At 36.3% G+C, this 26698-nt stretch overlaps 1 protein-coding gene across 1 annotated transcript in view; it reads left to right on the top strand.

Annotated features, from left to right (window-relative positions):
• The window catches only part of LRP1B (LDL receptor related protein 1B), a 2189733-nt gene that overhangs the window by 1173589 nt on the left and 989446 nt on the right, over nt 1–26698 (top strand). Inside the window, exon 8 of the mRNA XM_027835590.1 lies at nt 23618–23840. Within this exon, the coding sequence (XP_027691391.1) occupies nt 23618–23840 (223 nt within the window). The remainder of the gene's footprint in view (nt 1–23617; nt 23841–26698) is intronic.

The following is a 26698-nucleotide window of genomic DNA, read 5'->3' on the forward strand; positions in this document are numbered from 1 at the left end:
GTGTGTGTGTGTGTGTGTGTGTGTGTGTGTGTGTGTGTGTGTGTGTGGACCACTCCATGATGCCAATATATCTGACATTGTGGTGTAGTCCTTTTTGTTCAAAGAGAATGTTATTGACATCATTGTTGGATGTGGATATGTTTTAGGTAGGTTACTAACAACACTTTCCAACCTGGGAAAGCATGAAAACTGTTCTTGGATAGAATTCTGCAGTCACTATTTGAAAAGGCTATCATTCTACATTTCTTCCTCTGCAGAAGCCATCTGATAAATGACTGATGCCTTCTAGGGCCATCCATGAATGGCTGCTAGTTCTCAGTCATCTCAATCTATGCACAGGGAGAATAACTTCAGAGAATATTTGAGAATTTGTCTAATGGTTGGTGGGATATAATTTAATTTCTACTTCTTCCTTGGAATTAAAAGGAATCAGAAATAGCCTGCTGCTTCTGGAAACTGCCTACACTCTGACCTATTGAGGGCATCCAACCCCCACTCATTGCCTTGAATTGTATTGTAGCAAATATTTCTTCTACAGTACTTGTGGCTATCTATAAAGTAATGGCTACTTAGATTTTCTGTTATTACTCCATCCTTCTCAAAAGGCCCCCTCATTAATATAGAGGTATAATGTGTAAAGTTTTTACACAGGTTTCTTGGTATCAAAAAAATACTCTAGTAATATACATTTTAGGCTTCTCTGCAAGAAACATTTTTTTTAATTTAACATTTATAACCAAGCTATTTCTAGCAGGGAGAGAAAGGTGTCCAAAATGACATAGTGCCTCATGCCCTCTGACATGACTCTGCTCTGAGAATATATCAGGTTACATATATAAGGAATATTAAACCAGGAAAAAATATCACAATATGTTAAAATATAATTTGTGGTTAACATTCCAGAAAAGTCAATACTTAGTTCCTTCCTGAACCCATTCCTTTCAAGAATTAGAAAAAAAATGCCTTCCTGTGATTTATATCTTAATCTTCAGTGCAAATGAGGACACTGCCCTGTGATAAGTCAAACCACTAATAACTTCATGCAAGTGGAAAGGCAACAATCATATGTATTTCTCTAAAAAGGGATGTTACTTTTGTTTTGCCTACCTTCTCAAAGGAAAAAGTCTGAAAGGGGCTAGAGGTAGATTTTTTCTTAATATCTCAAAAATTAGAAAGGAGGTTTTAAATATGCATCTGCATTGGCATTCTTTTCTGAAGCACACTCTAGTTATGGATGTACTATTAATAGAGAAGTCCTTTTCTATCTCAATCGCTTATGTTTCCCTATCTGATGTTAAATCTTACATAAAGTGGTCAGCACCTTGGACAGTGGTTGTGATGCCATGTATATGATGTCTTTGGCAGCAGCTATTAATGATTTACTGGAAATTGATGACTTTTGTGCCTTTCAAAAGTTTACTTGCCCTCAGAGCCAGAGTTAGATGAAGGGGAAGCTCTGAGGTTTAAAGGGAGTACTTCTGCATCATCTGTGTTTCCTGAGAAACAATTTTGCTGGTGTGAGTGTGTCTTTGTGTCTCTGCCCCAAAGTACTAACTGGCAAGGAGACAGGTGGGGGAATGTACTTTCCTCTCTCCTCCCTCAAGCATAAATATTATTGTGTAGCACTTCTTGATGTTGTATCCCCATATGTTCTAGAAAAAGCAGATTCTGCAATGCAAAGTCCCTTCAGAAATTGCTTTTGTATCTGTAAAGTAGCAATTATACTGAGATTCTCTCCCATCATCCTAAAAAATGTGTATTTTCAGTCAAATTGCAACATCTTTGCCCGACCAATTATAGTAAGTGATATTGATATAGCACTTTACAATTTTCAAAGTACTTAAAATACTTCTCATTTAATTCCCATAACATACATCCATCCTATGATGGAATGCTATTGGAATGAGTATTATCATGTTGTTTTTACCTGGACCTGTTATTTCTTTTTTTAAAGGACTGTGCATCTCTTTATTTTTTAACTTTATTAATTTATTTTGATTTATCAACAATCACTTCCATAAGCTTTTGAGTTTTAAATTTTTCTCCCCTTTCCTCCCCACCTCTCTTCCTAAGATTGTGCGAAATAGGCTATCCCAGGTGGTGCAGTGGCTAGAGCACTGGCCCTGAAGTCAGGAGAACCTGAGTTCAAATCCAGCCTCAGACCAAACACTTGACACTTACTAGCTGTGTGACCTTGGGCAAGTCATTTAACCCCAACTGCCTAAGCAAAAAAGAAAAAAAAATAGGCTATCGGCTCTACATGTACATTCCCATTAAATATATTTTCACATTAGTGATGTTATAAGTAAGAATTAGATCCAATAGGAGGAACCACCAGAAAAAGGAAACAAAACACAACAGAAGAAAAAAATAGCAAATAGTATTCTTCGATCTGCATTCAAACTCCATAGTTCTTTCATCGGATGTGGACAGCATTTTCTATTGTAAGGCTTTTGGCGTTGTTTTAGATTCTTGCATTGCTGAGAAGGATTAAGTCTATCAATATTAGTCATCGCACAACGTGGCTATTACTGTGTACAACATTCTCCTGGTTCTGCTCACTTCACTCAGCATCAGACCATACAAGTCTTTCCAGGTTTTTTCTGAAGTCTGCCTGTTCATCATCTCTTATAGCACAATAGTATTCCATTACATTCATATACCACAACCTGTTCAGCCATTCTCCAATTAATGGCCATCTTCTTAATTTCCAATTCTTTGCACCACAAAATGAGATACTATAAATATTTTTGTATATGTGGGTCCTTTTCCCATTTGTATGATCTCTTCGGAATATAGCCCTAGAAGTGCTATTGCTGGGTCAAAGGGTATGCACATTTTTATAGCCCTTTGGGCATAATTCCAAATTGCTCTCCAAAATGGTTGGATCAGTTCACAACTCCACCAACAATGCACTAGTATTCTAATTTTTCCACATCTCCAACATTTATCATTTTCCTGTTTGGTCATGTTGGTCAATCTGATAGGTGTGATGTAGTACCTTAGAGTTGTTTTGATTTGCATTTCTCTAATCAATAGTGATTTAGGGCATTTTTCATGCTCTATATTTCATGACAACAGATGGCTTTACTTTCTTCATGTGAGAACTGCCTGTTCATATCTTTTGACCATTTATCAATTGGGGAATGACTTGTATTCTCATACATTTGACTTAATTCTCTACATATTTTAGAAATGAGGCCCTTATCAGAGACACTGGTTGTAAAAATTCTTTCCCAATTTTCTACTTTCCTTCTAATCGTGGTTGCATTGGCTTTGTTTGTGCAAAAACTTTTCAATTTAATGTAATCAGAGTTATCCACTTTGCATTTCATAATATTCTCTATCTCCTGTTTGGCTGGACCTGTTATTTCAAAGGTTGCTAGGTGCACCTAATGGTTAAGTGATTTGCCAATGGTCACTTAGCTGGTGTGTGCCTGAGGTGGATCTTAAACCCAGAACTTCCTAACTCCAAGGAAACCATCCACCATACCACACTGCTTCTCTTTGTTGCATTTGCAGAAACAGGCTAAGTTGAAGTTAATGGACCATGATATTGGAGCTTGAAAAGGTCTGAAGCAAGATTTGAACATAGATCTTCCCAAATAAAAGTCCTATATTCTATCCATTCTACAACATTGTCTCTCTTTGGGTATAAGAAGTTGCTACATGGGGATGACATCTACGATAGTTTTGACATTTCCATGGTCATCTCTCCTCCCTATTCCTCTAACATACTCAACTTCCAAAAATAAAGTACTGAGGCAGCATAAATCTAATTATCCATGGCTGTATCAAAAATATCTTCCTCAGAGTAAACCAGTATTCTGCATTCTGGTGGTACCCAATAATTTCTTAGGAGCTCTTTGATTCCAGGCAGATGAGGGCAACCCTTTCTTCAGTTGGATTTGAAATCTAAGGAGTCTCCTCCACAGCAGGTTCCAATTCAATAACCACCATAGCATTAACTTATATTTGTGTAGTGCTTTTCAGTTCAAAACACTTTTGTGTATATTACCTCATTTGTTCCATACAATCCTGTGAGGCAAATAGGTAGCAAGTATGGTACATTTATTGTTGTTATTTAGTTGTTTCAGTCCCATTTGACTCTTCATAACTCCAGTTGGGGTTTTCTTGGCAAAGATACACGAGTGGTTTGCCCTTTCCTTCTTCAACTCATTTTACAGATGAGGAAACTGAGGCAAACAGGGTTGAGGGTCACAAACTAGTAAGTGTCTGAGACCAGATTTAAACTTAGGAAGCTGAGTTCTCCTGACTTCAGGCCTACCACTCCATCCACCGTGCCACCTAGCTTCTCAGGATGCATTTATCCTAATTCCAAGATGATCAAAGTGAAGTTCAGAGAGGTTTAAATGATTTGCTTGAGGCATAGAGCTAGAAAATAGAACTGCAACTAAAAACGATCTAATCCTGACTCCAGTTTTTTTCTTCTATACTAAACTTCCTCTTTCCACCTCCATTAGTCCATCAGAAAGAAAGTCATCATACTCTTATGAGGAATTGAGAGATTTATTGAACTTTTGCATCATTATCTATTTCTGCAACTGTCTGTCCTTCATGGAAAAGAGAACACTCCCTGAGGAAAGAGCTTTGCCTTTCTTGTATTTCTAACACTTAGCACATTGCCAGGCACACAGTGAGTGCTTAATACATTTTTCTTGACTGTTGACTTCTTTATTGCATTATTACATCAGTTGATCTATAGCATTACATCATCATTATAATATTATAACACACTCCTTTTCAGTCATATTTCTAACAGCATATTTGTATATCTGTACTGTTCCTTGGCTAAAAGTTTCATTTTGTTATACATTGTTTTTCTCCGTTTAGTAAGGGTTTGAAATAGAAATTGACAGTTCAGTTAACTGGTGATTAGCATAGCGATGAACCAAATTTGTTCAGCAGCCCACAACTTCCAACTTCATGGATACTTACGTTATTCACTTCTGAAACAGCCATCTGTGTTATTTCAGCAGGTGGGAAAATATATGCCTTGGTAAACCAATAGGAATTTTTTAAGTGCTGAAAGTAGGTTATGCATCTTTGAATATCTCAGAAAGCACCTTTCAGCTTTTACTGTATTGTAGAATATAATTCACTGTTCAACATGAAGCAGACATAGTTGCTTTATGCTTTAGATTGTTGACATCCTGGAAACCAACCAGTGAAAGAGTGCTGAGATAGCATTACACTTTGTTATTAAAGGGTAACCTGCCCAAATAACGAAGTTTGTCTTTGACTTCTTTCATCCTACAAAATAATGTCAAAATTCCATACTCTATAACATATAAGATCCTTCTCAGTCTGGTTCCAACCTCCCTTTCCAGACTTATCTCATGCTTTCCCCTTTCACACACCCCTGCTCCATCTAAACTGCTGTTTTTTCTCTTTCTATTGCTTCTTCCTGAAATGACATTCCCCCTTTAGCTCTTCCTGTTGAAATCCATTCTATATTTTTTAAAACTCTGTGTGTGTGTGTGTGTGTGTGTGTGAGAGAGAGAGAGAGAGAGAGAGAGAGGAGAGATTGATTGTCTTTGGGAATCTGATAAAGATTATAGACCTTTTGTCATTTTTTTTAATTAAAGAAAATTTTTAAATTGAAGGGAAAATGAAGAATTTTTTTTCCCATCCAAATTGATTGACCCCTTGAAATCCTATGGAAATCTATGGATCCTAGTTAGGAACCCTTGATACAGAAAATAGTAAGTCAAATTTTCTGTATCTGGAGTTCATAGGAGAACATTTGGTAAGAACAAGAAAAGAGAGAAGGACTTGGAGTCAATAAAAAAACCATGTAGGTCATTCGGAAGAGTTGAACTGGAGAAGGAGGTCAGAACTTCATTTTAAAGAGGGGAAATATGGCAAAATTTGTGGAATTTGAAGAACAATTTCTAGGCTTATATTCTGCTCCAAATTCTACTTATATCTCATGAGGCAGGATCAAGAAAAATTAAGGAAGATATAATGAAAAGGATTAATTAGAATCGAGGAAACAAAAGACATTTAACTTAAATAGGCAGACTCAAGGATAAGAAAAAGATAAGGACAAGGCAAAGTAAGTGGAACAATTAGAGAGTTAAACAAATAGAGAGAGTGGTAGGTAAGACAAATTGGTCTGATATGAGAAACTGGTGCAGGATTAGAGAGAAGGGTATTGTAACTATAGAGTTGTGGAGACAAAAAAAATTAATTTGAATGTACATTTCTGTTTTAAAAAAATGTTTATCCAGGTACTTAGTCTTGAAGTGTAAATACCAAAAAATAGCATCAAGGAATAAGGCTAAAAATATCAACCATTGTGGAGAATAGGGAAAATTATTCAGTGGACTGCATTCAGTATGCAATGTTTCTATTGCTGCCATAGTTGAGTGACTTATATCTGTGTTCCAAGTCTAAGTTTATTTCTCTTCTGTGAGAAAAGGTGAAAGGCCTCAAGGAATGCCTTTCTGCACATTAGGTTGTTAGGGAGAATAAAACATTGCTTAAGAAAACAGAAATAAGACATCAGTGGAGAGAGATTTAAGGACCTCAATTCCTCTGAGTCTACTCCCTTTTCCATTGTAGTGTGCTAACCAAATATTAAAGAGTACCTGGAGTTCTTGGAAACTCCTTTGTATCCATGTGAACAGGAAGTGATGTCAATAGCCTGAACATTTAGCTCTATGAGCCAGGCAAGTCTCAAGAGTAGTTTCAATACTTTTAAAAGAGAACAAAAACAAAACAGCAACAACAAAAAACACAAAACTTAGTATACTGTGCATGGGAATGGGGTTGGTTATTGCTCCTACCACAGAATTTTTGCTTGGGGTAAGATGAGGTAAAATAGGATAAAAATACCTGAGTTTTGTCTTGTTTTTGTTTCACCTGCAAAGAAGAATGACCTTTACATTTGAAATGATATAACAAAAATGAAGGACAGAGTTGATAGACAAGTTAAGTAAGAAGATAATAAGAACACTTTGATGCCCTTGATGAAATAAGTCACATATTCTTGGCACCTAAAATAACTAGTAAATGTGAGTACTGAATCATTGTCAATGATATTTAAAAATTCATGGAAAAGAGAAGAGCTGCCACAAGAAGGGTAAAGCCTTAATTTTTGTAAAATAGGAGACAAAAGTCTCCGTACTCTAGGCCAGTGAAATTGAAATCAATTTCTTGGAAAATTCTAGAATTGATCATTAAAAAGAAAGTTGATTAAATTTCATTAATAAAATGGAGTGGAAAAGATGGATATATATTGATTAGTCTAAGGATTTTTCTGACCTAAGGTCCACAGACTCCCAATGGGTGCAAGCTTTCATGCAGTAGATAGATTTCAGGGGTCCATTTTCTTGAATTGGGAGGGCAATCTTTTTCCACTTACCTCTTATTGAATTTTTTTAAATTTCCTTCAATTATTTAAATATATTATTCTGAGAAGTGGTCCATAGGTTTCACAAAGCTTAGAAAGGGGTCAATTACAAACACACACACACACACACACACACACACATACACACAGAGTTTAAACACCCCTGGATTAAACAAGAATACAATCAAATGTTTTCAGAACTGGTTGGATGGCCCTATTCAAAGAGTAATTGTTAATGGTTCAATGTCACCATGCAAGTAGTCTCCTTTGTGATTTGCTAACACTTCATAAAAAAAGACCATAAAAATCGCAGAATTTTAATGGTGAAAAGAAGTCCAAATCATCTAGACCTATCTCTTCATTTTACAGATGAAGTAACAAATTCATAGAGGTGAAGTGACTTACCTAGGATCTCATAGCTAATACTGTAAAACAAAGAACCAGAATTCAAACTAAGTATCCTAATTCTCAAGTAGAGGTGGCACAGCAGAGTAAATCTGGCACTGGATTTGCAATTAGGAAGACTAGGATTCAAATTCAATTTCATATACAGATGTGCTGTGTGACCTAAGATGACTTATTTAACTTTTCTTTTCCTCAATGCCTCCATTTGTAAAAGGCAGAAAGTTGAACTTGATGGATTCTAAAGTCCTTTCTAGCTCTAAATCCAAAATCTTATGATCTAGTCATGATCTACTATATTAGGAAAATTTATCACATTCTACTTAATGTTATAGGTATTTACATGTTGTTTTATCTACATATTAAATTGTGAGCTCCTTGGGGGCTAGAGACATGTCTTGATCACCTTTTTTACCCTTGACATTGGCTAGCACAGTGTCATGTAAAGAATATGAGCTATATAAATGTTGAATAAGGAAATCCATGAAATAAAAAAGCATTTTAGCTCTACAATATGATAAGCAGTGACCAAGGTTCTTGAGATTGAACTGGGAGGACAAATATATTACTTAGTAATTAAATAAAACTTACTCTTTTGATTTTTTTTTAGTACTCATGTAGTAGGAGTAAGAATTGTCTGAATTATGGTCTGAATTATGAATCACACTCTGATTTTGGATTAAAACTATTTCATAGGACTTAACAATCCTCAGAAGGGATATGATTAAAGTATCCAAATAAACATACCACTTGGATTTTCCTAAACAGTCCTGATTTCAAGAAAAGCAAATGTTCAATTTATAAGATTTCGAAAATAGAAGATCCTTTGTGATGATGTTGTTTGGTTCAGGGTATACAGTCACTGTAGTGATGACTCATGATCTAGTGGTTGTTGAATTGATGACATTTTCCTCATTCTGCCTGACTCCTCTAAGGAAATGTTTATGTATAAATTCATCCAGTGACCCAAATCTAAGTAAACTGTACTGTCCACCCTCAACAAGGACAATATCTAAAAATAAGATCCTTCTGAGTCAACAGCCCTTGTCTTCTGCCAGTGAGTCTTATTCTCCTACACTGCTTAGGCCTGGCTGCTATGGCCTAACAGGCGTAGAAATGTTTTCAATGCTGATGGGAAGAAGGGACTAGACTTTTTTAATGCCTGAGTCACAATTGCCAAAGATAAGGAAAGTCTTGATTCAGTCAATCATTTAATAAACATTTGTTAAGTGTCTATCAGTGCCAAACACTGTGCTAAGTACTGGAGATATAAAAAAAGGCAAAAGACAATCTCTTCTCTCAAGGAGATCACAATCTAATGGGATAACAACAAGTAAACAATATATATGTAAATAAGCTCTATACAGGATAAATAGGACATAATTAAAAGAGGGAAGATGCTAGAATTAAGAGGAGTTAGGAAAGGCTTGCTATAGAAGGGATGTTATTTGAGATTTAAAGGAAGTCAGGAAAGCCAGTAAGCAGAGATGAAGAGAGAACATTCCAGGAATGGAGGACAGTCAGAGAAAATGCCTAGATCTGAGAGATGTAGTATCTTGTTTGTGGAAGAACCAGGAGTCCAGTTTCACTGAATCAAAGAGGATGTGATAGGGAGTAGTGTAAGAAGAATGGAAAATAGGAGAAAGTCAACTTATGAAGGACTTTGATTTTCAGAGGATTTTGTATTTGATCCTGGAGGTAATAGAGAACCCTTGGGATTTATCTAGTAAGAGAGTGATGGGGTCAGACCTGGGTTTCATGAAGATCATTTTAACAGCTGAGTGGAGGGTAGACTTGAGTAGGAAGAGAGTTGGGGCAGGCAAACCCACCAGCAGGCTATTCTAATAACCCAGGCACTGGGTGGTGGTGTCAGAAGAGAAAAGGGAGTATGTTGGAGAGATATTGCAAAGCTGAAATCAATGGACCTTGGCAACAGATTAGAACTGGAAGGTGATGGGTAATCAGGATTTGCAGATGACACCTAGGTTTTGAACCTGGGAAGATGATGTTGCCCTTGCAGTAATAGGAAATTTCGGAGCTGAGAGGACTTAGGGATAATGCTAATGACTTCAGTCTTGATAATGAGTTCAGTTTTGGACATGATTGAGTCCCTGAGGGATGAAAGAGATGCTACTACATTAAATTAATAATCACCTACAGAAAACAGGACTGAGAAAGGTTTAAGTTAATTCAGGTTGTAGTTGCTAAAGAATAGATCAATAATGAGAAGTTCAGCAGAATAGTATCATAAGATCACAGATTTAGAGATTGTGGGGACCTCGGAGGTCATAGGATGCATCTCCTTCATTTTATACATTTAGATACTGAGGCAAAGGGCTTGTTGAGAGTCACACTAGTGATTTTGAGGTGGGATTTGAAACCAAGTTGTCTGACTCCAAATATAGCATGTCCTTACAACAGTGGAAAGGACAAATATTTGAGTCAGAGGACCAGGGTCACTTCATTGAGCCTTGCTTTCCTTATCTATAAAATTGAAGAAGTTGGACTAAATGGCCTTTGAGTTGCCTTCCAGTTCAAAATCTGTGATCCAGTGATGAAAGAATTTGACTTGTGGAGTTCATGGAGTTGTCACTCTGGTCATAGTGTTTCCTACAAAGGTTAGCTGACTTATACTGGCCACACATCTAATACATCCCTGCCCCGACCTTTCAGAATGATAAGTTGCAATTGCTTTTTTAAGCACTAAAAGAGATTTGGTGTTGTTGCCTTCTTGTTGTTCAGTCATTTCATTCATATCTGACTCTTTATGACCCCATTTGTGGTTTTCTTGGCAAAGATACTGGAGTGATTTGCCATTTCCTTCTCCAGCTCATTTTACAGATGAAGTAAACAGGGTGAAGTGACTTGACAAGGTTCACACAACTTACAAATTTCTGAGGCAGGATTTGAACTCGGGTCTTCCTGACTCCAGGCCTGGTGCTCTATCCACTGCACCATCTAGCCGCCCATAAAAGCTCTTTAGAGTCTTCACTTGCAAAGGGGTCCTGAAACCAAAAAGTTTAAAAACCACTGATCTGTTGTTATTTGTGCTTTTCCTTGATAGGGTTAGTTTTTCTAATAAATTAATTTAGACAATCCCTCATTATTCAAAGGGAAGAAAGTAATGTGATCCACTTTCTCAAGTCTATAGCCTGAAAATACATATCTAGTACCAGCACTGATTCACTTACTGAGATCATGGAAAATTCATTTGAATTAGAAATTTAAGGGACAGCTAGGTGTCACAATGGATAGAGCACTGGCCCTGGAGTGAGGAAGACCAGAGTTCAAATTTAGCACTTACTAGCTGTATGACCCTCGGCAAGTCACTTAATCCTGATTGCCTCACCAAAATAAATAAATAAATAGATAGATAGATAAATGAATAAATAAATAAAAGAAATTTAAATAATCTTTTCCAACAGGAAGGGATTTAACAATGATCTAATACAAATACTTCATAAGTTGATAGAGTTTGTATCTGGAAATGACCAGATGAGAGCCATTTTACAGATAAGGACACCAAAGTCTAGATGGTTGAACTTACTTGACATAGGTTATGGTAGTTCCTAAATGTCCAAGCCAAGACTTGAACTCAGGTTGTCTAACATTTAGTTCCATGTGCTGTGTTTTTTTATTTCAGTTTCCTCTTCTGTTAAATTATTCCTGTACTCTCTTACCCACTTTCCATGTTTCTCACAAGATATTTGTGGAGGTAGCACCACCAGTAAGACACTCACTTTCAGCACTTTGTTAAAAGGTATTTGATACATGTAATTTACCACTTGTAATTCCCAGTCCTGATTCCGTGTGTTTCTCTTGGCTAGTAGCTTAGGAAGGGTAAGTGGTCCAGGGAGAAAAAAAGAGACGGATTTATTTCCACAGAGCTGTATTACCTGCACCCTGGAGTGGGTTATAGCCAAGATATATCTTCCATTTAAAAATAAAATAAAATGCCAGTTTCTTTAGGACATTTTTTCATTACTATGATGGGAATTCCTTCAAAGAAGCTAAATTCTAGGATAAAGAGGAAAAAGATTCTGTGTTCATCCATAGTAAAAATGAAAAAGCTAGCCATTTCTTGGTTGAGGAGAGGAGAATCAAATTAGTTAATTGACATATTTATGGAAAATCTAATATATGTTATGGACTATAATTAGTGTCTTTATTCTTATAGTCAGTAACATGCCAACCATAATTTTTCCTTAGTTTATTTTCAGTCAGGCTTAGTTCTTCCCACCTTTTTGCCCTAATACCTCTAAATTTACTGATTATTTTCCTCCCCACATGTCTCTTTTTTCCCAACTTCCACATACTTCTCATTGCCTGCATTGTAAAGTGGCAGTTCCTTATGCTGTTAAAATACCTTTCAAAATTGACCTGAATCTGTTTCACTACTGACTTATTTTTTTAAGTAATATAGTTCCATTCTGTTTTTTTAAATGTATTATCTGCTTTTCACTTCAGTTGCTCCTATTCCATTGTTAACCTCCTACCCCTATACGTACATAATGCCTCCAACCCACTTACATGTATCCCACATTCTTAAAGGCCCAACTCCCAGGCTCATACATTCTCCTCAGTCTCTATACTGATTAAATCTGAAGAGTACTATTTTCCTCTGAACTCATCAGTCAATCAGCAAACATTTGATAAGCAGCTATGATGCTGAGGTTGGCATTAATTGCCTGTACAAATTATTACTGATAGGATCATAGGTGAACAGAATTTTAAAGTTAAAAAGGACCTTAGAGATCATTCAGGCCGATCCTTTGGGGCTTGGACTAAACCAGGGGTGGAGAACCTGCACCTTCAAGGCCACCTGAAGCCCTCTAGGTCCTCAAGCATGGCCCTTTGAGTGAATGTGAACTTCACAGAACAAATCCTCTTAATAAAAGGATTGTTCTGTAAAACTTGGACTTAGTTAAAAAGCCACACGTGGCCTTGAGGCTGCAGGTTCCCTACCCCTGGACAAAACAGTGGTAGAGAAAAGAAGGTCTGATGCTTATTCAAGGAAATATAGTTGGTTGATGGCAGAAACAGTATTATATCCCTTGACTGCAAGTTCATGATCTTTTCAGTCCACTAGTTTATCATATACCACCTGGAATTATTAGTAATTTTTTTTCATTTATACCTTATCTCAACTAAATTGCAAGCTTCTTGAGGACAGTGGCTATCTAATGTAATAATGACAATGATGATAATAATAAGCATTTATATAGAGCCTACTATGTACTAAGCATTTTACAAATATTATTTTATTTATCCTCACAACAAGGCATGGATCTATTTTTATATCACCCAGTTTACCTCTCTATACACAACCAATGTGTCTAGACCAATGTCTATTCAGGGCTTTTTAAACTTTTTCCTCTCATGACCCCTTTTTGAGTTTGGCAGCTTTCCTCCCTGTTGTGTAGCCTAAAGGCATGCACAGTGCAAAATGCGTGCTATATGTTCAGAATAGAGGCTTCCCTGAAGTTGCACAGTGCAAGATGGACCAGTACTGCCAGAAACACCTCAGATTCATCACACATTTGATTTTTAATTAATTTTTGGTCATTGTCTGTTCGGAAAACTTTTCCTGTTGCCAAATTTTTTGCAACCCCATGGGGTTGCAACCCACAGTTTAAGAAATGTTATAAGCTTAATAGGCATTTATTAACTGACTGATTTTTGTCAATAATATCTTCATTTTTCCAGTTTTACAGGCTCAGAAATCCTGGAGCTCTCTCTGTTGTCCCATCTTCTATGTTCTGAATATTTAATCAGTATTTCCTGACAGTTCTTCCTTTGCAATTAGGTTAAGATGATCACTGTTTTCTGCTCCTGGTCTCTCTTGCCACCATCCAAGTCCATGTCTCCCCCCACCTCCCACATATATACCTTGCCCTTAACCAGTATTAAAATCTCAAAAATCATAGATTGGCAGATGTAGGAAGGATTTTAGAGGTATAAGGAACAGTGGAGTTGTTTCAAGAATAGAGAGAGAATTGAAGAGGGACTACATTTAGATCAAAGTGATCTTGTGTGTGTGTGTGTGTGTGTGTGTGTGTGTGTGTCTCCCGTGCTGAAAAGTATGCAGAAAGTTATTTACTATTAAAAATATAAAGACAAATATTTACATAATAAAAATCAACAAATAACTGACTTGAATGATCCTGAGTAGACAGAGAAAACAGTGTAATTATTTGTCATGTAAATTCCATAAATAATGGAAGCTAAAGGATCTGAAATCTAAATGCTAAAAAGGCTAATTACTCCTTTGTAGTCTGAATTGCATATCACAGTTGCTATGTTAAATATTTAATTTTCTTAATTTAATTCTCAGTATTCATTTATTACTCTATAAAATGAAAAATATATTCTTGTTCTCTTTTTTATACAATGAAAATGTAAAACATAAAGTTTTATTACTATTGACTCATTTAAGAACCATTAAATTACAAATTAAAAAAAATCAAATTAAATTAAAAAAATTATAATGCTAAATTATGGGCTCTCTTTATGAAGACCAGGAAAAAGTTCTTAATACAAGATTATTAAATTCATAATATGTACTAAGTGCTACACAAAACAGTGATTATTCCCAGTCTTTTAGAGAAGAATAATAACAAACTATTTTATACCTACTTTCCTTTTAAATATTCCCTCACATCTTTTCTCTGTCCTATAAAAAACAAATACCTTCACTTGAACCTGCTAGCTCTTCAGGCTATGAGCCGATATTTCTCTTTCCTTCATTGAAAAACTAGAAAAAGGTTTCTGTGTTCCTTGTCTTCTCAATTTCCATTCCTCAACACCTGGAAATTTGACTTCCTTTCCTATCACCTTATGAAACACACACGCACACACACACACACACACACAAAATTAATATATGTATATATGCATATACATAAATAAATATATACATGTGATACATTATATAATATTTTATGTGACATTTTATATAGATGTATATCTGTATAATATGCCTAAGATAAAACTTACAGACATATCTCTGTAGCTAGAGATACATATATGCATATATGTATTCTTGTAGAGATAGATAGATAGATAAGTTGATAAATAGGTGGATTGATATTTGGACCAAACGTGATTTCAATTTTTTGCAGAGCTCTGATCCTACAATGCAGATTAGCATCTATATTTCATTTTATAGTTTTACAAAGTTATAAGTTGTTTGGGCCATTGAGAGGCTAAGTTAGTCATTCAACAATCATTTAGTGAATACTTTCTCTGTGCTAGGCACTGTGCTAAGCACTGGGGATTCAAAAAAAAGGAACACAACAATCATCGTCCTCAAGTAGCATTCATTCTAATGAACGAATGAGACGATAGAAGTTTAAGTGACTTGGCTAGTAACTGTCAGTCAGAGGCAAATCAAACCCAGACGTTTCTGACTGATGCTGTGTTCTCTACCCGCCCCGCCAGGGTCTGTCTATTTTTAATGTCTCTGCACCACGACGTCAATAAAGCCTAGTACAATCATTTTTAATGGAAATCTTTGGTAAAAAATAAATCTTATTTTATCATCCAGAGAAATGTGTTTTAAGATGTCACTGGGTATAATAGTTGCCTTGCTTTAAAGTGTAGGGATGATTAGAGCCATAACTCTCTAAGCCCAGTGTTCTATCACTGTCTGTGTGTTCTCCCCTTGTGCCTTTTGATTTATATCAGCCAAGTTAACCAACAACACACAAAGTTTCTTATTGTTGCCAGTTGCATAGCACCAATAGAGCTGTAGGGAAACTGAGATGTTTCCCAAATAATCAACCATGTCAGATAAAATTAGCTTATCTAAAAATTATTTCTGATAAGATATGAAGCAGAAAAGATAAACTCATGTTTAGGAGACATGTGAATTATATTAGACAATTGGCTAAATATTTGTGTCTGAGTCTGAAATAAACTTTCTCTTCATCTTTGACAGGGAAGTCTGAATCCCAGAATTTGAGAATTGGAAAGGAATTTAGAAGTTGGCTAGTCTAAAAATTACCTGAATTACCTAATTCTTTTAATAGCAAATGAGACAAGTGGTTATATGGCTTATCCTTGAAAATACCCAATAAGGGAGAATAATTTTTTCCCAAGGTTTTGGGGGCAGTGCGGGGGGAGAGGGAAGAGGAGCCTTCCACTTTTGGATAACTCTAATTCTTAGAAATGATTAATTTGCCTCTTGGAAGACTGCACTCCTTGATCTACTCATCAGGAATGTTTTATTTTTATTGGACCTAAATTTATTATGCAATTTCTACTCTTTGCTCCTGCCTTTGAAGGCAAAACAGAAGCTCTAATTCCTTTTCCATCTAGGTCTTCAAATACTTGAAGGCAGCTTTAAGGTTCCCTTAAATCTTTTTTCCTCTGGCCTAACCATCCCAAGTTCCTTCAGCTTGTCCTTATTATGTGCTGAACTCAAGACTCTTCATCATCCTGTTTGCCCTCCTCTAAATATTCTCATGTTCATCAATGTGTTTCACAAAATGTCTTAACCAGTGTTGTACCCATTACTCTGCATATGGTCCGAGCAGGAAAAACTATAGTAAGATGACTATTGCACATTATGCTTTACTAAATGCAGCCTAAGATTACATATTGTTTTTTGACTTCCACGTCACCTCATTGATTGGTATTAAGCTGTAATCCATCAAAACCCTTAAGATCTTTTTTTCAAATTAATTATTGTCTAATTCCTACCTCTCTCCTCCCCATCTTACATTTATGAACTTTATTTTTTGAAACCTTATGAGACTTTACATGAATTATTATTATTATTCATTTTAGTACTTAGGGCCACTCTTATGTGTTGGTACTCAGAAAAAAGCTGTCCCAGGTTTGGGACACTCTGTAGGTCAGTTTCTACTCAATAACATAGTTCATGAGCCCTTACCAGCTTATTTCCTTTTACTTGCCAAGTGGAAAGCACATTATTCCAAAGCAAAAGATATTTAATCAACAAGTATAGTAAATGAAGTTGGTTACACTATTCTATTAGTTCCCACACTAAGGAATAAGAACACATGTATGGAACATGTGCATCCAAAGAATGTACATGGAGGGGAAATGAAGGGAATTCATGTGGCCAGAGTGTATGTGCATGTGTATAGACAGATAGACAGACAGACAGACACACATACATACATACACACACACACACACACACACGCGCGCGCGTGCGTGTACTATATTGGGTTGCCTGGTTACAACAGCTCCCACCTTTATACTTTGGGAGTTAATCTTGCATGTTGTTCCCTCAAATACCCTCATTTCCCAGTTCATCAACCTTCACAACTCTCATTATACATCAAATATTATACATCCAGAGACCCTCCCTACCTCCAACTTAGGGAAGATGATCAGTACAACTTTAGAGCTGATCCTGAGGCAGAGTTAACTTGACTGATGATTGGAAGGTGAAATAATTAACCATACCTTAACCATCTATGATGAACCAAACCTCCAACTCATGCCTCATCCCAAATGACCACTATCCACTGACTCTGAACACAAGACCACTGGGTAAGAGGACCAGTGATCAGGCTTTTTGATCATCTTACTATCTGCTGTGTACATAACCCAGTTTCTGCTTTTCATCTCTTAGACAAGGAATGATAATCACAATCTGACTCCCTCAGGAGATTCTTACAACCATAGCCACTTCAATTGGTACTGTCTATATATTTTTATCTTTCCTACCTGTCCCCACCTCAACACATTGGACCATAGGAAGAATAGGCATGCTTCTTACTCCTCACTCTCATTTTCAAATTCTTGCTGTACCAATGCCATTTAGCAACCACTCCTTTGAAGGTCCCTCTATTCAGATATATCACCCAATATAACCCATTTCTCGGTGAATATTATTTATTGACCCTTATGTAATTTTCTATCCTTTCTTAAGAATCTTAGAACCTAGCTCAACCTTCCACTTTACCCAAGCCCCTACCTTTATGCTTAGGGAATTCAGTTTGTATGTTATTCCCTCAAATACCTTAGTTTTCCAGTTCACCATTTTCTCAACTCCCATAATCTATACCTTTATTTTACCTCTGTCATACATAAGAATCGTAACTCATCACTTTCTTTCATCACTCCTCCCTAATGAGTTGAAAGTCTTAGAGTTCCTATACCCACAGCATCTTTCACATCTGTCTCCTTCTCTATATTCATCCCACAATTAGTCGGTCAACAAGCATTTGTTAAGTACCTACTATATGTAGGAACTCTGTTTATTACTGTTTAGTCCCTTCGCACCTCAGGCTCAGGCTATTGCAGTACTTTCCTTCTCCCTGTTTCACTCTCTTTCTAATCTATCTGCCTAAAGTGAACTCATAAAACACATACTTGACACTGGTGTTTCAGTGACTCCCTATTGCCTCTGGGACAAACTATAAACTCCTCTTTCTTAAGCTTTTCATAGTCTAGTCCAGGACTGTCTTTATGGGCTGATTATACATTACCCTCTCATTATACTCTGTGCTCCAACCTAGCCTGCCTACTGTCTTTCCTGTGACCACCCAAAATATTCCATTTCCTTCCTTTGTGCCTTTGCTCAGGATTGCCCTACATGACTGAAATGATCTTGATCTCCACCTCTGCTTCTGGTAGCTAGCTCCCTTCAAGGCTTAGCTTAATATCTTTTATAATGAGCCTTTATTGATTCTTTTATTTCTTAGTACTACCACCACCCCATCCATATCTTATTTATTTTGCATATTTTTCAAAGTCTAGTACACAAAAGGCATTTAATAAATGTTTACTGAAGGGAACTGGGTCAGCAAAGGATAGAGTTGATATCACACAAAGTATTCAGTGTACAGAGAGTACTTCAGTTTGAATGGAAGATACAGTCCATGGGAAAAAAATAACATAAGGAAGCCTGGAAAGGTAATTTGACACCATTTTTGAAAGTCCTTGAATGCTAGACAGAAGAGTTTGAATTTGATGTAGTAGGCAGTTACTAGGTATTGAAAATGGTTAGGCAGTGGAGTAACATGACTAGATAAATGTATAAGAAAATCTATACTGGAATCTCTATAAAGGATGAATAAGAGTGGGACAGGTAGACTGGAAGTAAAAGATCTTTCAAGAGGTTATTATTATTATATTTGTTGATAAGGGCCTGTACTTTAGCGGTTGCAATGGGAGAAGAGAGAAGAGAACTGATATACGAGATGACATAGTTGTAGAATCATTAAGGGATTCCTGAATGTTGACTGCTATTTTGTGGATACCCTGCAAAGATGCAGGATAGATCCATGGTTGCTAAAGTAAGGGCTATGCTATGACCCCAAGGGTGTGTGATCTTAGGGAAGAAAGATATACAGCATCCTACCCTCCCCATAAGAGCTAATTGTGTAGCTTGTCTTGAGCATAACCACACCTACCTTCACCAATGTAGCCCAGTACTCCACTCAGACCCTTCCTGCATCTGTTCAAACTTCTAATTATCTTAGCCAGGCATCAGCCCTTCTGAGTAATTATAACCTAACCTTGAATATAGCAGTTGCATAAGTGATAACAAGAAAAATCTCCTCCCCATCCCACCACCTCAGGATGCCCATCAAGAAAAATAATGTACTGAGAGAATGCATGACCAAAATAGTTTGGACACTGCCAGGCTAAATGATAGTACAGGTAAGTAGATTTGGAATATCTTGACTAACATGGACCAAAGAACATTTGTTAATATTTCAATGCCAACTTGTAAGAAAGTCTCTAGTGGAGGAAGCCTGGGGACCTGTACTAGGTACTGTTCTATGAAACATTTTTGTCAGTGACTCATATAAAGGTATGGGTGTCATATTTATCATATTTTCGGTTTACACATTAAGGAGGGAAAGCTAACAATCTAGACAACAAAATTAGTATATAAAAGAATTTTAACTAGAACATTGGACCTATTTGATTTTATTTGTTTGTTTTGGGACCTCTGATTTCTTCAGTGTGGGTATTGCATAGTGTGGAAACACTCTTCACTGCTGCAGATAAACAGCTTATCTCATATACAGAGATTCTCGAAGTCCTGAGAGGCCCAGTGTTTTGGTCATGATCACAACTAGTAGACATTAAATGTCAGAGGCAGAACCTGAAGTTAGGCTTCCCTGGCTCCAAAGTAAGCCCTCTACTTACCATGGTAAGGATGAATCTAATAAAATGAAATTTATTTTAGCCTTATCCTTCTTTTCCAAAAACCAACTTCACAGGTACAAGAAGACTAGGAGGAGAGGGAGGGGGAGGGAGAGAAAGAGGGATATGGTTAGTTAACAATTTATCTGACAAAGGGCTGAGGGTCTGATGATGGATTGAAACTCAATATGAATCAACAGTGGGATGTGGCAGAGAAAAAATGATACTCAGTTTTAGGCTACATTGAAAAATGCAGAGTGTCCATGACTAGGGAGGTGGAAATTCCACTGTCTTCTTCCCTGGTGACTTAATACAAACTTGAGGAAATTCAGAATACTAAAGTCCTATATGAGGAAAGGTAACAAGGGAAAAGAATGATAATTGTCTTCAAGTATTTGAAAAATTGTCAAGTGAAAGAGAAATAATACTTTATTTCTTTGTCTCAGAGATCAGAAGTAGGAGCAAAGTGTGGCTGTTTGAGAGAAGTAGATTTAGGCTTGAGATAAAGAAAATATTTCTAACAATTAAAACTGTGCAAAGGAAAAAACAATGCTCTGTACTGACCAGGACACAGATTTTGCCTCTCCCACACTTTACTTGTATAACTTAAAATGCTGTTCCTAATCTCTGGGTTTTAATTTCATGTTCTATAATACCTCTTAGGTGCTTTCCTTCCCATTCCATAAAACTGGAATGACCTGGAAAAATAGAGAATTCTCCTTTAATACAAGTCTATGGAAAACACCTGTTAGGTATATTATAGAAAATACTATAGCTCAGATATAAGTTGGCTGGGTGGCTTCTGAGGTCTAGCTTTGAGATTCACTTTGCACAACATCCCTGTTGTTCATATAATGAATCTAGAAATGTTCAACTGACAAGAAGTCCATAATGTCATCATAGCCTTATTGTAGATGCTAAGAAACATTGAGAATGTAGTAATTGGGAAGTGGTAGTCACTGTGATAAGGAATTAATTAATAAAGGAACATTTGCATCCTCAGGATCGGTTTACCCGGTTCATAGGGCAACTGAGAGCTCCCTATGCCTTTGCTGCTGTTTGTTAGAGGATCATGATTGCCTGGTCAATTTAATTCTAGGATTGATAAATTTCCCTTCTGTTTCAGTTTTTACTATGAATTGATTAACAGAAGTATAGTATGTTTGAAATAGAAGAGGAAATAGTTTTATTGTTCTCTGTGCTAGTCAGAGCCCATCTGGCCCAAAGGGTAGAACTGAAAGCTGTAAGTAGAAGGTTTAGCCAACTAAATCTTAAGTCCATAGAAGAAAAATCTCTTTTATATATTAAGATACTTAGAAATGAAAGGGCATCAAGAGATGGTGGATCCCCTATCTCTGGGGGTATTCACAATGAGAATGAATGACCATATGTCAGGATATTGTAGAAAGGATTCTGGGTCAGGTATGAGTTGGACTACATGAAGTCCTTTCCTTCTCCAATATTTTATGATTATATGATTAAGACAAGTGACAAATAAGGAAGGATCAACAATCAAACTTAGATTTCTAGACACTGGAGATTACACAATGGTAGTACTACTGCCAGAAATAATACAGTAAGAAGAAAATGTACATTTAGAGGAAAGGAGAAAAAAACATTTTAAATTTGAGTAATGGTGAGACATCCAAGTAGAGATGCCTTGTAGAAAGTTGGAGGTGCTAGCGTGAATGACAGAAGAGTGGTCAGGATAAGGGGCCACATTGTTAGTTGTTTGTTTTTTATTTGTTATTATTGTTATTATATATTGTATTTATTTGTTAGTTGTTTATTTGTTTTTCCCATACAGGTGGAAGTTGAAGCCTTGGGAATGAATGAGATTTATAGGGAAAGAATGTAGAGAGAGAAAAGAAGGAAACCAACTTAAAAAAATAACCTTGTAATGCCTACATTAAACAAAATAAGGAAGATGATAGTAGAGGAGACAGAGAATTGGTAATTAATAGTCCAGCTGAATAAGCAGTGAAGTATATTCAAAACCAAGGGAGATAAACATATCTAGCAGAGGATATGGCTAATAGTCTGAAATATACAAGAAATGAGGGGAGGGAAGAGAGAGAGTGAGAGGAGAGGGAGATAGAAAGGAGAACAAGGAGTGGAATGGCAGGCAAGGAGAGGGGGAGGAAGGAAGGGAAAGAAGGAAGGAATGGAAGGAGGAGAAGAAGAGAAGAGGAATGAAGGAAGATGCATTTGTTGATCTAGATGATGTATGATGAAAGGGTGGTTCCAGGGAGAAATTGAATGTGTAATATCTTTGTCTAGTGTTTCAGAGATTTTGAAATGAAGGAAAAATGAGAAGGGAGATGGATGAAGCAGGAGAGAAAGAAAGATGTAAAGCTGGGTGGCTTTACTCTATTTTCTACTATATAACTTTGTTTTGTTTGGCTTTTTAAAAAATCTAAAAATTACTTTACCCATAATGTATATTATTTGGAAATTCATTTTTAATTTATTGTGATAAGTTGGTTTTAAAAGAATATTTGGAGGGAAATATATTTTATGTTATATTTACTGTTATATTCAGGCACATCACAGCATAATAGTATTTTGATGTTTAAATTTTGATGAAGAAAGCCACAGGAGCAAAACCTAAATTAAAGTTAAATTAAATGGTTATTTTTTTATGTGAAAGAGATACCTTAGTGATACAATACAAGCCTGTTGAAAACAGTAACTAAAAACTAATTCTCTAGGTTTGGAGAATTGAATCTTCAATACTCCAGGTAATATTAATACTACTCAGTCACTGGAAATTGGATTATTCTTGAGATAGTGTTTAAGTCATGGCAAGATGGTCCTCTATTTACAAATGTAATTTAGTCTCATGAGAAAGTAATCTTGTTAAAATATTGTCAGGTTAATTGAAATTGATTTGTGTTTACTAAACATAGTGAATACTAATTAAATATTAGGCACAGGCACTATGGAGGTACAGTTAAGTCTTTGATAGATTAATTTGCCTGTTACAAGGAATGAGTCATTTTTTCCAGGGGTCAACACTTAATTATAGTCTTTCCCCCTAAAAACAATAAAAGGAAATAAAGGGAAAAGATGTGCAATGCCTTTTGTGGAGTGCTGCAATTTGTAATATCTGAGACAGTTGAGATTTGGGGGGCTAATTTATGTTTTTATTTTCATTGCTTACAAACAACACATTTGCTTTTCCATCTGTTTAATTCCATTCCAGGTTTGCTGTTCTCTACCACTCATGGCAACATTGAGCGCCACATAAAAAAAGGAGCTATACTAGCTTTTATATGAAACAAACATTGCTGTGCAATTAAAAAAAAAGCAGATTGAATACAAAACTGAGTAGCTTATATGCCCTGGAGTGGTAAACGTGCCAATATCTGAAGTCAATGTCTGATCAGCCCTTTGTGGTCTCTGGTGGTGTACATGTACCACTCATATATAGTTTCAAGAAATATTTCTCCAAATACAGAAACAAACCCCACATAATAATTTATTTGGGAGACTATTTTACAGTTGCTAGTTAACCTGCTCCCTCGTGCCCAGCAATATTCATTAGCAGATTTCTCTCTTTATGAGTGATATTTTATGGAAATGATTATAGAAGCTACCAGATGTAACCACTGCAATGAATTAAAACCAAAAGTTCTGTTTTTTACAGATGGCTCCATTGGACATGTTTCCCTCCTTTAACATTCAGTTTTCTTTCAACAGAAAACTTTTCTTTACTGACTATGGGAATGTTGCCAAAGTGGAGAGATGTGACATGGACGGGATGAACAGGACGAGGATAGTCGATTCAAAGACGGAGCAGCCAGCTGCCCTGGCACTGGATCTGGTCAGCAAATTGGTTTACTGGGTAGATCTTTATTTGGACTATGTTGAAGTAGTGGACTACCAAGGGAAAAACAGACATACTATAATCCAAGGCATGCACGTAAGTATGCTATTTATTGAAGGATGCAGTGAGTGTAATAAAATGGAATATCATTATATGACTCTGACCAACATGTGTAATGATGCAGATTTCTTCTTTGGTCAAGTAGAAGTGTGTGATAAAAATTCCTAGTACATTTACTATTGAAGAGAATTTTCATTTTTATACTGCTTCTTATACATATTAGGTTCATCTCTCCGAACCCCCCAAATACAATAACAAGAACCACAGGTATTTGAAGAGGAAAAATGTTATGACCTACTTACTAAAAACTAATTTAAGTAGTTCATTCATCAGGAACTGGACTACCAGCTGTCCCATGTGGTATCAGTATATTTCACTAACAAAGGCAAACTCTCATAAAAGTATATTTATTATTTTAATAAGTTGGATTAAATCTGGTTTTCACATCTATTCAACAACTCTGAACACAGAGAATGAAAACCATGTGAAAGTCTCTGAGGTCAAAAGATCCTTTGGGATCTTTCTTTTTTCCTGATGAATTACAAATTTGTGTGCATAATTCTCATGAATCACCAAGGGTAGATCTCTAAAAGGAAATAAACCTCTTTATTCACTATAGCATTGTGAAACCTAATATTTCCAATCACCAGTTGTCCTAGTATCATAAAATGAGATATATTCTTCATATTTTAGTGTGTTTTGAATCTCTGCAGGCTGTCATAGTGCAAAGAAAGCATATTTGAAAATCCTCACAGAAAATCCGGGCCTCATTTCTAGTGACCTTTTTGCAAAGTCTTATTTTCATTCCTTGAATGTTTTACTGTGGTTGGAAAGGATTGACATTTTTATGATGCTTAGGGATGGCTTGCTGTTACTTGACTCTCTATTCTAATTCCTCCCTAATGGATGAATCTCCTCCAGATCAGGAGTTCTGTAGTCTGTGAACATATACATACATACATACATACATACATACATACATATACACACACATAGTTTGTGTACGTATATATGTATAGCTGTATTTCAATATAAATGATATTCTTTGTAATCCTATGTGTTTTACTTTACACATTTATTGTTTTTGGTTTTTTTTTGGTTTTTTTGTTTTTTAGGCAATTAAGGTTAAGTGACTTGCCCAGGGTCACACAGCTAGGAAGTGTCAAGTGTTTAGTCTGAGGCCGGATTTGAACTCAGGTCCTCCTGACTTCAGGGCCGGTGCTCTATCCACTGCACCACCTAGCTACCCCCATCCTTTACACATTTAATAATGACTCTGAAAAGAGGTCTGTTTATAGGCTTCACCAGACTACCAAAGGGGTCCATAACACAGACAAATGTTAAGAACATTACGTTCAAGGAGGCATCCAGCCTTTGCTTAAATACTTTCAGTGAAGGGGAGCTCCCTGTCTGTCAGGGCATCCTGTTCGATTGTGAGGCATCTCCCTTTGACAGGAAGTTCTTCCCTACAATGAACCAGTTTCAGTCTCTTTGTAACTATGTCCTCTCAACTATTGGCTGTCTCTCACTTCACTACGTATATGAATGTATGCCTGGATGCATAATGAATTGTCTATCAATCAAAGTTGTCCCATGTTGGTCAGTAGAGAAACATACGTTCTAAGTCTAAAGAGCAGGACTCTCAGAAGAATTCAAAGGGCCTTCTGAACTCTTCCCAAAGCATTACCATATGGATGTATTCTCTGTTCTCCCCCATACTCCTCCTTCTGCTCATGTTTCCTCTTTGGAAGTTTTGCAGAGAGAACCACATAGTACCCATGTGTAGGGAGAAAAAATAGTTTCTTTCAGCCTTGAGGAACTGATCACAGGAAATTTCAGTCAATGAATAATATAGGTTTTTATTTTTAAATCACTCTCATTAATATGTTACTTTAATATTTATAAACTACTTTACCCTAAAAAAAGCTTCATGAAGTAATTGATAATTCATAGGATTTAGCACTCAGAGTGGCTTTAGAGATCATTTTCTAATATTCACATTTTATAGAGGAGGGCACTGAGGCTTATAGAAAGTGATTTGCACATAGTATATAGCTAATAAGTGCTAGAGTTGGAATGTCACATTTACTAGTCAATAATAGTGGATTCCATATACCTGTGAGGTTCTAGGCTTCCTGTGTGATCTTAGGCAAAACATATAATGTCTCTGAGCTTCAATTTCCTCATCCATGAAATGAAGGGTTTGGGCTAGTAGACTTCCAATTTCCTTTCCAGCTCTGAAGTTATATAATTCTTTGCTTTAGAGTTATATGATCAACACTGTTTCCTCCATATGGACAAATAAGCTGTAAATTCTTTGGATTTTTCATGGGGAAAAATCATCTTATCCAATCCTCAACCCTGATTCACGTCTCATTTCCACATAATAAATGGAGATGTGGCCTAATCTTGGCTTTCCCTGGAAGCCCAATGTCAGAAAGGCTCATGAAAATATAGAGGCAGCTGGTGTCACAGGAGATAGAGTACTTGGCCTGGGATCAGGAAGACTTGAATTCAAAGGCACAAACTCTGTGATCCTAGGAAAGTCACTTAACTTCTGTTTGCCTCAGTTCCTCAACTGCAAAATAAGAGTAAATAAGAGTACCTACCTCACAGGATTACTGTGAAGATCAAACAAGATAATATTTGTGAAAAGCTTTTACTACAGTACCTGGCACATTGTACACATTATTCACTCCTCCCTTCCCCTTTCCCCCCCGCCAGTATATTTCAGATAGTCCTTGCAGCCACCTAAAAAGATAAAAATATTATACCCACATAAACCTACCTATAAAGGATAAAATACAACTCTCTTCACAGAAATAGCATTGAACAACAGGTCTCATTACAAATGAATATTGTGTCATGGTAATCACTAATAAAACCACATTCAT

Source organism: Vombatus ursinus, unplaced genomic scaffold, assembly GCF_900497805.2.
Source record: "Vombatus ursinus unplaced genomic scaffold, bare-nosed wombat genome assembly UNPS02014816.1, whole genome shotgun sequence".
Lineage (NCBI taxonomy): Eukaryota > Metazoa > Chordata > Mammalia > Diprotodontia > Vombatidae > Vombatus > Vombatus ursinus.